General features: G+C 50.8%; 5 protein-coding genes across 5 annotated transcripts; 4 read left to right on the forward strand and 1 right to left on the reverse strand.

The window, feature by feature from the left end:
• Positions 1 to 6: 6 nt before the first annotated feature.
• On the reverse strand, positions 7 to 1,149 carry M436DRAFT_42296 (disulfide isomerase; the record flags this gene model as incomplete). The annotated part of the gene is made up of 2 exons (XM_013573469.1): positions 7 to 587; positions 642 to 1,149. 2 exons carry the CDS (start codon positions 1,147 to 1,149, stop codon positions 7 to 9), a joined length of 1,089 nt encoding a protein of 362 aa, XP_013428923.1.
• A 1,410-nt stretch (positions 1,150 to 2,559) lies between these two features.
• Positions 2,560 to 5,779, forward strand: M436DRAFT_80366 (uncharacterized protein; the record flags this gene model as incomplete). Its single annotated transcript, XM_013573869.1, has 2 exons — positions 2,560 to 2,620; positions 2,676 to 5,779. 2 exons carry the CDS (start codon positions 2,560 to 2,562, stop codon positions 5,777 to 5,779), a joined length of 3,165 nt encoding a protein of 1,054 aa, XP_013429323.1.
• A 566-nt stretch (positions 5,780 to 6,345) lies between these two features.
• On the forward strand, positions 6,346 to 7,293 carry M436DRAFT_42149 (uncharacterized protein; the record flags this gene model as incomplete). Its single annotated transcript, XM_013573435.1, has 1 exon — positions 6,346 to 7,293. The coding sequence occupies one exon, from the start codon at positions 6,346 to 6,348 to the stop codon at positions 7,291 to 7,293; it is 948 nt and encodes a 315-aa protein (XP_013428889.1).
• A 1,031-nt stretch (positions 7,294 to 8,324) lies between these two features.
• Positions 8,325 to 10,117, forward strand: M436DRAFT_71402 (major facilitator superfamily transporter; the record flags this gene model as incomplete). The annotated part of the gene is made up of 7 exons (XM_013573788.1): positions 8,325 to 8,449; positions 8,507 to 8,678; positions 8,728 to 8,831; positions 8,884 to 9,111; positions 9,168 to 9,714; positions 9,770 to 9,857; positions 9,921 to 10,117. The coding sequence occupies 7 exons, from the start codon at positions 8,325 to 8,327 to the stop codon at positions 10,115 to 10,117; spliced, it is 1,461 nt and encodes a 486-aa protein (XP_013429242.1).
• Positions 10,118 to 11,062: 945 nt separating this feature from the next.
• On the forward strand, positions 11,063 to 11,426 carry M436DRAFT_80369 (uncharacterized protein; the record flags this gene model as incomplete). The annotated part of the gene is made up of 3 exons (XM_013573870.1): positions 11,063 to 11,164; positions 11,220 to 11,325; positions 11,386 to 11,426. 3 exons carry the CDS (start codon positions 11,063 to 11,065, stop codon positions 11,424 to 11,426), a joined length of 249 nt encoding a protein of 82 aa, XP_013429324.1.
• Positions 11,427 to 11,549: the final 123 nt, after the last annotated feature.

The following is an 11,549-nucleotide window of genomic DNA, read 5'->3' on the forward strand; positions in this document are numbered from 1 at the left end:
GATAATTTAAAGCTCCTCCTTGATGCTCTGAACCTTGGCAACAAACTTGCTGAGGATGTTGCTGCGCTTGGTCAGGTCATCAACCTTCTCAGGTGCAAGGCCGCCCTTCTTGAGCAGGTTGTTGAGTCTCTTGGACTCCTTCTCGACGTAACCAGGGTTCTCAGCAAGCTTGTTGAAGACCTTGACGTAGTACTGAGCGTAGGTGTCCTTGATGGTCTCGGAAGCGGCCAAGATCTCCTTCTGGATGGTCTCGAGAGCACCACCGCTGGTGTACTGGGAAACAAAGCTGTCGAGAGCGGCGATGGTGCCAGCAGCGACGTCAAGGCCACCACCAACAGTACGGTGGGTACCGGCCTTCTCGTTCAGGTACTTGACAAGAGCATCCTCGGAACGACCGCCTTCGTAGGCGATAGGCTCCTTGGAACCCTTGGGGAAGAATTTGATGGTAGGGTAACCCTTGATGCCCTGCTTCTGAGCAGTGGCCTTAGCGTTCTCGGCTTCAGCATCGACCTTTGCGATGAGGACGTTGGGTTCGTTGGCGTAGGTGTTGGCGAGCTTCTCCCAGATAGGGGCAAGGGTCTTGCAGTCTGCAAAGAAGTCAGCATATTTGCCCTGCTCAGAGAGCGGCATCTGCTGCTTACGTCCGCACCAAGGAGCGGTAAAGGCAACAATGACATCCTTGTCACCACCAATCTCGGTCTTGAAGGTCTGGTCGTTCAACATCTCGACGTTGCTGGGAGCGACGGCCTTCTTCTTCTGCTTGAGACCAGTCTTCTCGGAGACAAAGGCGGACAGACTGTCGAGGTCTCTGCCGCTGTTGTAGTCGGTGGGAGTGTCGCTCTTGCCGTCGAACCATTTGAGGGTAGGGAAGCCCTGAACACCGAATCTACGACCAAGCTCCTTGTTGGCATCGGCATCGACCTTTGCGATGGTGACCTTGTCCTTTGCGAATTCGAATGCGGAGGCCAGCTCCTCGTAGACGGGAGCCAGAGTCTTGCAGTGACCACACCAGGGGGCGAAGAACTCGACCAGAGTAGGCTTTCCGGACTTGAGGACAATGTCGTCGAAGTTCTTGGGGATGAGGTCGATGACGGCCGAGGCGGCAGAGGTGCCAGCCAGGGCGAGGGAAGCAATCAATCCGAATCTCATGTTTGCGATTTGTTGCTGTTGCGAGTCAACAGTTGATGGCAGCAGCTCCAAGTTTCACGCTCGACCATCAATGCCGCCACCTGTTCACCATACAGCCGAGCTGAGTAAGCGCTTCCCCTTCGTCATTGCCCTGATCCGACATCCGACATCCTTCTAGCCAAGGGTCGTCATCTTCCATCAGCCCCCACGACCGCCAACCTATCTCTATCTTGTCTTCGTTGCAATATTACCGGCTATGTACTGTTACAGTGAATCTGTTACAACATATCGAGCAAGGCACAAGTTTGTACGAGAGCCTCCACCTCTTCGTTCCTATTCTGATGGCTGCCACGCCGAGCCGACCGGATACAGCTAAAAACTCGAGTCGTCAAACTCATTCTTGGCATGGCCATCAGAAGCTGCGGCGCTATCAACTTGTGTTGCCTACTTTCTTCGTGTTGGCAAAGGCCCGCTCTACATGTCGTATCCATCTGCACGTCATGCCTACACTCGGCCGCGTGTCCTCGTATCTTGCGAAAGCCATGAAGTTGCCTTACTTGAGTAACATCACAAATAGGCAGGTACTGTAACTCCAGGACTCCAAACTAATGCTCATCCGCCTACCTATCCTATCGGTCAACCCACATTCACAACAGGTATGAGCCAGCGAGCGAACAGAAATCGCTCCGGCCGTGATTTGGCGACTGCCCGATGCCCGCTTCCATGGCCAAGACTTGCTCCTCGGGAGTGGACGGCGATCATTCTTTAAATAGCTCTTCACGAATCACGACTTTGATTGGGCGACTTCGAAGACGACTTCGCACGTAAAGACGACCCATGGTACATGTAAGGTGGTAAGATCATTTTCTAACTCCAAAGGTTCGCGAACCCCGTGGGAATAATGGTAAGACACGTTCTCTGCCCAGCTCTTCTTCAACGTTATGTCGATACCGTTGATCGATTTCTGTTTTGTCATGTCGCGCACATATGATGCCCGCCGAACCTAGACTTTTTTCTCCAACGGTCTAGTGCATGACGTGGTTAGGGCCATCTACACGGTCCTTGCCCGCCCCCTGATCCGATGTCGAGGTTTTGGATTTCTGCGCTGAAGTGGGAAGTGGACGATCAAAATCCAGAGCCGTCAAGGATCAGAACTTCAGAAGGCGCTTTAAAGTTGGCTTGAGAAATGCACGGCGAACCGTTGCCCATCTTTTGAGTTCACACGGCCGCCACAGACCGACCGGCCCTCAATTCGTCAATTACAGCCACTTCCCTTCTATTTTCCTTCGTACTCTGACATCTCGTTTGCTTCCTGTCGCGCTTCCGGATCCTGTCTTCCGTAACTTCTGTGTCTGGTCATCTCTTGTGCTGTCATGCGAGGTTCAACTGTTTGATAATCTCTCGTTCGGCCTGTCAAGACCCGTAGCCAGAATGTATTTCCATGCCGTGGCCCTGGTCGTCTTGATAGCCTTGCTCGTAAGATGCGAAGCTTGTAAGTGGTGGCTGCATTACGCTCCGCATTGCCCTATATTAACACGACCTTTCAGCAACAAATGGAAACCTCTCGGCGGTCAATCTCACTCCCAGTATAACAACGACGACCGTCGCTCCTCGCCTGGGTGCATACATTCTTGCTGCATTAGGACAAACACCGACCTACACTAACACTACAACGACGGCTGCTTCGTTGAATACCACCTCCTCTTCGCAGGCGTCAACACCCACACGTAGCACTATCTGCTATGGGGGCGGCGGTCGATGCTGGGATGATATTACATACATCAGCCCAACCATAGCACCAACTGGTACTGGTGCTGCCTACGCGACATCATGTTCCAATCTAGTCTCGGCTTATAATTCAGCTTCAAACTCCTGGGTTGATAAACACAGCTATACGACTAACGACACTGCCATCCTCGGAGGAACTTCTTGGGTCTCGGTTACGTACTATGTGAACGCGACGACTCTTTGCGATGGCCACGCACGCGTGACCTACTCTCCCGCGATCGCAACCTCATCAACGGTCATCACGAAAGTCGGCACGGCACCGACGACTTCCACGGGTGTAGCATCAATGGGATGGATTTTTCCCATCTCTTCCGTCTCCTGCAGTATCAATCCCTCAGATTGCGACGGACTGTACAACGCTTATAGCACCGCATCCTCAAAATGGGTTGCTGCTGGCAATGGTACTCGTGCTGCTGATGCCATCTTCCCGACCATCACACCGTCGCCTTCGCTACCGGCCTGTGTCAATTCCAGTCAATCCAGCTCGTACGACGCTTTCTCCAAAAGTTTCTATGGCTGTGGACTTTGCACAATCTTTGGCGACGAGGTTGAGTTGATGTATTTCCCAGAGGCCACGACAGTCTCACGCGATATGTGTGCAACAACCCCTTCCGCTAAGCTCACGGCATATGGTAAGGACGTTGGTGTACCTTATACAGCTGCCGACCCATCGGCTACATGGAATGGAACCGGTACTCCTCCGGAGAGCGCTGTCGTTGGAACGCACACATTCACTTCTGGAACCGCATACATCTCGATCAAACGCGTTTGGGCGGTCGATCGTTGCTCCAGCCAACTTGGCACGACTGTTACTGGTGCTGTCCTCGCCTTGCCATCAGAGAGCTTGTTGAGTCTACGTTACTCCCAAAATCACTTTCAGTATTTCATGACGACTAACTCGGTCACTGGATATCCCTTCAACTATGCCGATCTCAATAATCCTGTTCCTTACAGTGCTTGGAATGGCCAAGCGAGATGTGAGCAGCCTGGATTTGCTGACTACAAATGCAATGTCATTTACGAAAATGACTATAATCCTCAACTGGCCATGCCTCCTGGCATCAGGAAGTTGAACCCGGCATGGGAGGGTTGTCAGATGTGGTATGGAGGTCTTTACGATCCGCCGTATGCTCTGAAGCCTGGAACTGCTGTCGATACGCCCACAGTGGCCTTTGGGCCAACAGCGACAACCACGTCGGCAGTACAGGCCTCATCTGTAGCTCCTACCACACCCACGCCTACTGCTCTCGCTGATCGCACGAGCGAGCGAGCGGGTACTACTCAAGGACAAGTCAATAACGGCAATACTCAGCAAACGCAGGAAGCTGAAGAAACGCAGGCTGTCAACACTGCAGGTCATTACCAGAACACCCAAGCAACACAAACACAGGATGGTACAGGAAACACTCAAGCGGCTCAGAATTCGCAAGGTGGTAGCCAGAATAACAACGGGGGCAACAACCAGGGCGGAAACAACAACAACGACCAGAACCATGGAGGAAGTCAAACCACTCAAGGGGGAAGCAACAACAACAACAACGGTGGTGCTCAGAACACCCAGAGTGGTCAAGCCAACCAAGGAGGACAGAACACTCAAGGAGGACAGAACAACCAGGGTCGCCAATCTCAGAACGCAGGTCAAAACCAGCACTGGAATCCGACACAAGCTGGGGCCGGAAACACGCAAGGAGTCAACGTTGCAAGTGGAGCTCAGGACAATCCAAGTTTACAAGCACAAGGTGGATCTGCGCAATCCTCCGCTAAACATCCGATTTATGTGTTTACTGCCGGCACCTTCACGTACACCGCCACTAAGACCGAGATTGCGACAAACACGGTGTATATCTGTGACACGCAGACTCTATCTGTCGGTGGGCCAGCCGCAACGCTCCCTGTAAACTGTGTCATCAGTGCTGGCACGAACGGATTGGTTATCAGTACCGAGGCCGCTGCTGTCACGAACCGCGCATCCGCAGTGACTGCATTGCCAGTAATCACAAAAGCCGTCATTGTCACCGTCGGCAGCAAGGTTCGAACTTTCTCCCAGGACTCACCGGGCGTAGTCGACATTGGTTCGACCAAGCTCACCGTCGGCGGCTCAGCAGCTACGCTTGGTGATGGATCTGTTGTTAGCGCTGACAGCGAGGGGATCAAGGTTGGCTCCTCCATTGCCAAATACTCGACTGTGGCACCTGCGTCTGTTGCAGGTCCAAATGTCGTTGTGTTCATGGTTGGTACCAAGACTGTCACTGCATCATGCCCTCCAGGATCAACGAACCAAGCTGTAATTGGGTCTGTGACGCTTACTGCTGGTGGATCTGTCCAAACACTTGAGGACGGATCTCGTGTCAGCCTCGCCTCAGGAGGTGCGATCATTGTTGACAGCACATCTGCCGCTGCAATCGCCATTCCCGCGTCTGCAGTAGTGTTCACTGTCAATGGCAATGCTGTGACAGCATACCAGGCTGCTGATATCCCAAGCGTTGCGACAATCGATGGCACTGTCGTCTCACGAGACGGACCTGCTATAACCTTGTCCAGCGGCGTGGTGGTTAGTATAGGCTCCAATGGACTTGTGGTGCAACAGGGGTCTACAGTAGTGCCGGTGTCTGCTTTCACGACGGCATCTGATGAAGACGACTCATCACCTTCGTCGGGATCATCTGCGTCTGAATCCGGATCCAATGCTTCAAGCAACAGCGCAGCGATCAGTTCGACAAGGACTGCTCAACAAAACCAAGGCTCGCAGGCAACAATCACTGGCACATCCGGAGCAGCGTCTATCATCCGCCTGTCCACCACGGCCAGTGTGGTCACGACCGCCCTACTCATTTCACCCCTTCTACTAGCCGTCTTCCTGTAGATTCTATCTCTTCATTCTTCGTCATGGCATTTATTTTGGTGTATATACTTAGGTTGATCGTTTATTTCTTTTGGGCTGGACTTGGAGAGATATTGTAAGATGGGAATCTGGGATCTCACGACATGGGACGACTTTTTGAGCGCTTTGCATGTGTGTCTATATTCAGATAGCTTTTCTTGTCCTATGTTTGCGACAAAGTTCGCCAATACAACACGATTCAGATATTCAGTCACCAGTCCACGCGAGTCAATGTGTCGATGTTAGTGGACATGGTCTTGGAGGAATCCATGCAGGCTTCGGACTTTGCACATGGAAACACTTCCAAGTCTTCGACTGACAAACGATGACTCGAAGCGTCACGATTCTGACATAAGACTTGAGTAGATATCTCTATGGTAATCTGGACAGTTCGAATCTCCCATGTCTGTCTCGTTCGACGGACAATATCATCGACTCGAGCGACGTCATCTTCACATGCAAAGTGCCAGGGTCGTACCCCGTACGTGCGGAGATGAGGACGACATCAATTCACACATCCACCACTCCATCCTTACAACCAAAATCCAATGTCTAAGCAATCATCTCAACGCCTCCCAGCACCGGCGCTCTTCGTCGGACCACCCTCTCTCAATGCCAGCAATGTTTCTCTCACACGCGCAAACACGGACACATCACAAAGCTCACGCGCCGTACCCTCATCAGCAATCCCCGGTCCTCCCTCGCCATCCTTGAACCAGACATCGCTGTCCAGGTCGAACACAGGTCTATCACGACAGAATACAAATCTTTCGCGCCAGAATACGAGTCTGTCACGACAGCACACTAGGGATGCATTGAGCAGACAAAACACGAACATCTCAATACGACCCGATGGCTTACAAGTTCCCGAGGAAAGCACACAAGCAGCAGCGGGAGGGGTAGGACTGGGCTTAGCAAACACGACTATCGATGAAGAAGTAAAACGCCAACGGCCTCGCCGCGGTACCGCAGTCCTGGATGCCCACTGGGCCGCTCTTCAATCAACACTCTCGGACATTGAACTTTCAGCCGCATCTTCCGCCCACGTTTTCAACTCCAACCACGCAAAAGCACTCGAGGAGCTTCGAGCTGCTCAAGTGGAATTGGCAAGAGCGTGGGGTCAAACAGATGCGGAAGATGTATCCACCTTGCCCTCTCCAGACTTGAGAATGAACAAAGAAACTGGCACGAAGAAGGATGAAGATAAACAACACTATGGCAATCATCACAAAGACCAAGAGAAACAGGCAGAGCAGAACGAGCGAAAGCTTTCTACGGCAACGACATTGGACTTGACTTCTGCGGCGAGAAGAAGAGAGGCTAGTGATAAGTACTTTGCCGCTGTCAAACAGGGGGTTGCAGACGTGGTCAGAAAGCTGGACGGTGTTGCTGATGCCATGAGAGAGGTCGAGATGCAGAGCAGAGATATCTGGGGTGATGACGGAAAGGAAAGCAGTGACATGACCGAGAGTGAGTTTGGAAGTCTGAGTTCTTGAGATACCCAATGGAGGATAGATTGTATTGGCGTTCTATATGGATGAGTCCGGATAGGGTACATAATACAAGGTGACGGAAGCAGTCCGAGCCGCGGGAACGCTACGGATTCTGGCACTCCTGCGAGACGAAAGTGCAGGAACGAGCCTTGGATACCTCCTATGATTTGAGGCTGCTTTGGTGTACAAGGTCAACGAGCTGGCACGTTCCAGACCGAAGGACATTCCCCTCTATTCATGATACACGCATGCGAGCAAGCCTGGGACTCCCAGAGGCATCATCTCGGACTCGCGACGTGATTGAGCGCCGCCTTATGAGTGCCAACAGTGACCATATCAGGTTACTTGCTTCCTTCTCAACATGATCGAAGTCGGAACCTCCCCATGTGCTAAATTTTGTCACTGACACCTGCTCTCATATCAACGATAAGGTGCAGTTGAAGCCGTCACAAGACATAATTGTTTCTAAATGACAGCGACAGCCACTGAGAGCCCCTGGTATCATGGCTTCCTCATGGGCTCTCTATGGAAGCCTTCTTTGGCTAGGAGGACTGTACATCTCTATGGTCGTCGGCGTGACATAATTCTGCACACGAGGAGGAAGAAGTTGCACTTTCTTCTTTCCAAACTCCACACTTCTCCTCAACTCTGACAGCCCCAACAGTCCTCTTCGGCAATTGTCTACTGACCAAGACAGCCAAATGCTAGCGGATGTCGTCCGAGTGGCGTCAAGCATTTTCGACAAGCAAAGCACCATTGGCCATGCATCGACAAGCCCTGGTCCTTGCGTCGAGATGTGGATCTGGGGTGCAACGGAAGTCGTCCGAAATCATGGAAGTTGTCCGAAATCCTTGCACCCCACGATATCTCCACCATCTTGCATTTTGCCATGGCTGCAGTCGAGTATCCCCACGGGGGGAGCCTAATAACCGGAGAATGGTATATATATATGCTGTGGTCCTGCCTTGTCAGGTTCTGATCATCCGAGTTGTTCATTATTAACTTCTCCTTTCGTTCATCATCTACTATCAACCATGGACACCGTCGAGTTCTCAGGCTTCTCGCTCACAGCAGAAGAGTATGCCAGAAAGGAAAAGGCTCTTGTCCGCAAGGTCGATTTCAGACTCATGCCTTGCCTTTTGGGTATGATTGTGCTCAAGCAAGTTCTCCTCTTGAGTTACAAGGTCTCATCACAAGTGCTAATCGATATTCACAGCTACCTCGACCGCAACGCTCTGCCCAACGCAAGAATCCAAGGCATTGAAGAAGATTTGGGTCTCAAGGGCGATCAATTCAATACGGCAATCTCTGTTCTGTTTGCCGGTTACATTGCTCTCCAGATTCCATCGAATATGCTTTTGACTCGCGTCAGACCTAGTATCTATCTCGTAAGTTTTCTTCCTTGTACGAGATGTAGCGATTATTGACATGAATAAGCCTGTTTGCATGGCTCTCTGGGGTGTTGTCTCTGCTTGCACAGCTCTCGTACACAACTTCAATGGCTTGGTTGTGACGAGATTCTTCCTTGGTTTCATGGAAGCGTAAGCAGAGTCCTGAACATGTGCTGACGACATGATTGCTGACTTGAACCAGACCTTACTTTCCTGGAGCACTCTTCCTGCTCTCGAGTTGGTATACCCGTAGAGAGCTCGCTACCCGTACTGCTGTCCTCTATACCGGAAGTCTCTTGTCAAGTGGCTTCGGTGGTCTCGTTGGAGCCGGCGTACAGTACGGCCTGGATGGAGCCCACGGCCTCCAATCATGGCGTTGGTTATTTATCATAGAAGGCGTTGTCACTGTTACTTTCGCCTTGACTTGCATGTAAGTTTGCCCTGATGTGGTTTCTCACCAAGAAACAACCACTGACACGACCACAGCTTCATCCTCCCCGACTTTCCCCACACCACGCGCTGGCTCTCAGAGGAAGAGAAGGGGATAGCCACTTTCCGACTCCGCGACCGCAACGGCAACAATGACGCAGAAAGAGGCTCTCTCCTCTCGGGCCTCAGAATGGCCGTCACTGACTACAAAGTCTGGCTCCTTGCCGGTATCGTCATCACCAAGACCAGCGCTGCAGCTGTTACTTCCTTCATCCCCACCCTCGTCAAGACCTTTGGCTACAACAAGATCAACTCTCTGCTTCTCGTCGCTCCTCCATACGTCTTTGCTGCTTTCTGCGCTATGGGTATCTCCATCAGCAGTGATCGTCGTCAAGAGCGATACGCTCATTTGGTCATTCCTCTCTCCTTTGGCATGATCGGTTACATTATCGCTGCTACAACTGTTGGACTCGCTCCCCGCTATGTTTCCCTCTTCTTGATGTTGGGAGGCGTATACGGTGGCTTCAACGTTGCTATTGCATGGATTTCTGCTACTCTACCCCATCCCATGGAGAAAAGAGCTGCTGCTTTGGCCTTGACAAACGTAAGTCTTGTCATCATCGACTTGAATCTGAACATCTCCTGACATGTGCAATCAGATGGTCGGCAACTTTGCCCAAATCTACTCGCCTTACCTCTACGAGAAGGAGAGCGGACCCAGATATTTGCCGGCAATGACAGCTAACAGTGAGTCATTGCACACATCTGATTGCCACTTTGAAGCTTCTTACTAATCCACTTTTCTTGCAGCAATCTTCGTCTTTGTATCAATCATTCTCGCCACTATACTGCGCTTCTGCCTCGTCCGCGAGAACAAGAAACTCGAGCAAGCAGAGATTGAACAGCTCGATCTTCAGATGGGCGAGAAGGGCAATGTTGATCACATGGAAGTGTCGCAGCCTAGCCCTGCGCCCGGACTCAGCCCTGGATTCAGGTATCTGCTTTAAAGTGTTGGTCACAAAGGTGCATAGAATGGAACCAAGTCTTTATGAATGTTATGAGTCTTTGAACACAACTTCTAATTCCTTATCGTTGTTGCTGTGTCTATTCGAGAAGAAAGGCACTATAACTATTCTTGCCTTACTCGAGATGAAGTTTCGCTGGTCGTTCGCACCTGGCAGATACCATTCTAAGCTAACCTTTCGTGACTACTTTACTATAATAACTCCATATGAGAACAAAATGCTCATCACAACGTTCTTGTGTGATAAAATCAAACGTGTGAGTTGTAATGATGGACTATCTACTGTGACGGGATAAGAAGAGCCACCTACTCCTTTTGATTCTAGGATATCATCTTCATATAGGATGATTGCATCCAAGTAAAGTGTCCGATCGTCAGTCTGCACATATCATTGGGTGCATTGGTGCAAATCAAAGATGACATGTCTTATATTGATCAATACTAAAGTATCAAAGCAATGGCTGGAGAGATGATGTTGCTTCGCATAGTCTCATTGACAGTGACTTTGTTCATGAATACCCTCTGCACGTTTATAGCACGATTCAACTCTGAACAAACGTGGCCTCCCCGTGTGCAGAATTCTGTCACGCCGACAACCATAGAGATGCACAATCCTCCTATTTAAAAAGGAAGCATCCACAGAGAGCCCATGAAGAAACCGTGCTATCAGGGGCTCTTAGTAGCTGTCGCGTCTAGAAACAATTATGCATTGTGATAGCTTCAACGCCGCCTTGTCGTTGGGATGAGAGCAGGTGGTGGTGACAAAAGCTAGCATATGAGGAGGAGGGATACTGTAGAAAAACAATACAATTAGTCACATCTCATAACATCAACAAGACGCATCAATACGCAGCTAGTCTCGACAAACACTTCGTTGATTTGTTTAGCATACAACAAAGCCCCATCACTCACCGTAACCCGACAAGCAATGTCTACTATCAAGTCTTTGTTGCTTTCTCTGCTCCACTGCTTCCGCTCTGAGAGCGCCGACAACGACGACAACCAGGCCGGTCCTCGTCCTCTCGTTATCGTATGATCGCACGCCTTTATCGACAATCCCATATGTACTCACTGACGACGAACAGGGTTCTCCCACAGACTTCTGCCATGGTGGCACTCACGAAGGTGGTCCCCTCCGTGCATCCATCACTCCTCCACCTTTTCGTCGCGCCTTGACAGGAAAAGGACAGTGTAAGTTCTACGAGAGAGAAACCTGTTTTCGATTGTCACTTATCTAATATCTCTCCAGAGCTGCAACAGAAGATCAGGAATGGCAAGAAAAGAGGGCATAAGGGCATGGGCAAACACCGCACCTACTCAATCATTCTTGTGAACACAAGTCCTGTATAATTCCCCCGACGTAATTGAGTATAGATCTCAATGATCATCAAACCAAACTCTTCGGTTTCTGAGCT

The sequence above is a fragment of the Aureobasidium namibiae genome (assembly GCF_000721765.1).
Source record: "Aureobasidium namibiae CBS 147.97 unplaced genomic scaffold scaffold_5, whole genome shotgun sequence".
Classification (NCBI taxonomy): domain Eukaryota; kingdom Fungi; phylum Ascomycota; class Dothideomycetes; order Dothideales; family Saccotheciaceae; genus Aureobasidium; species Aureobasidium namibiae.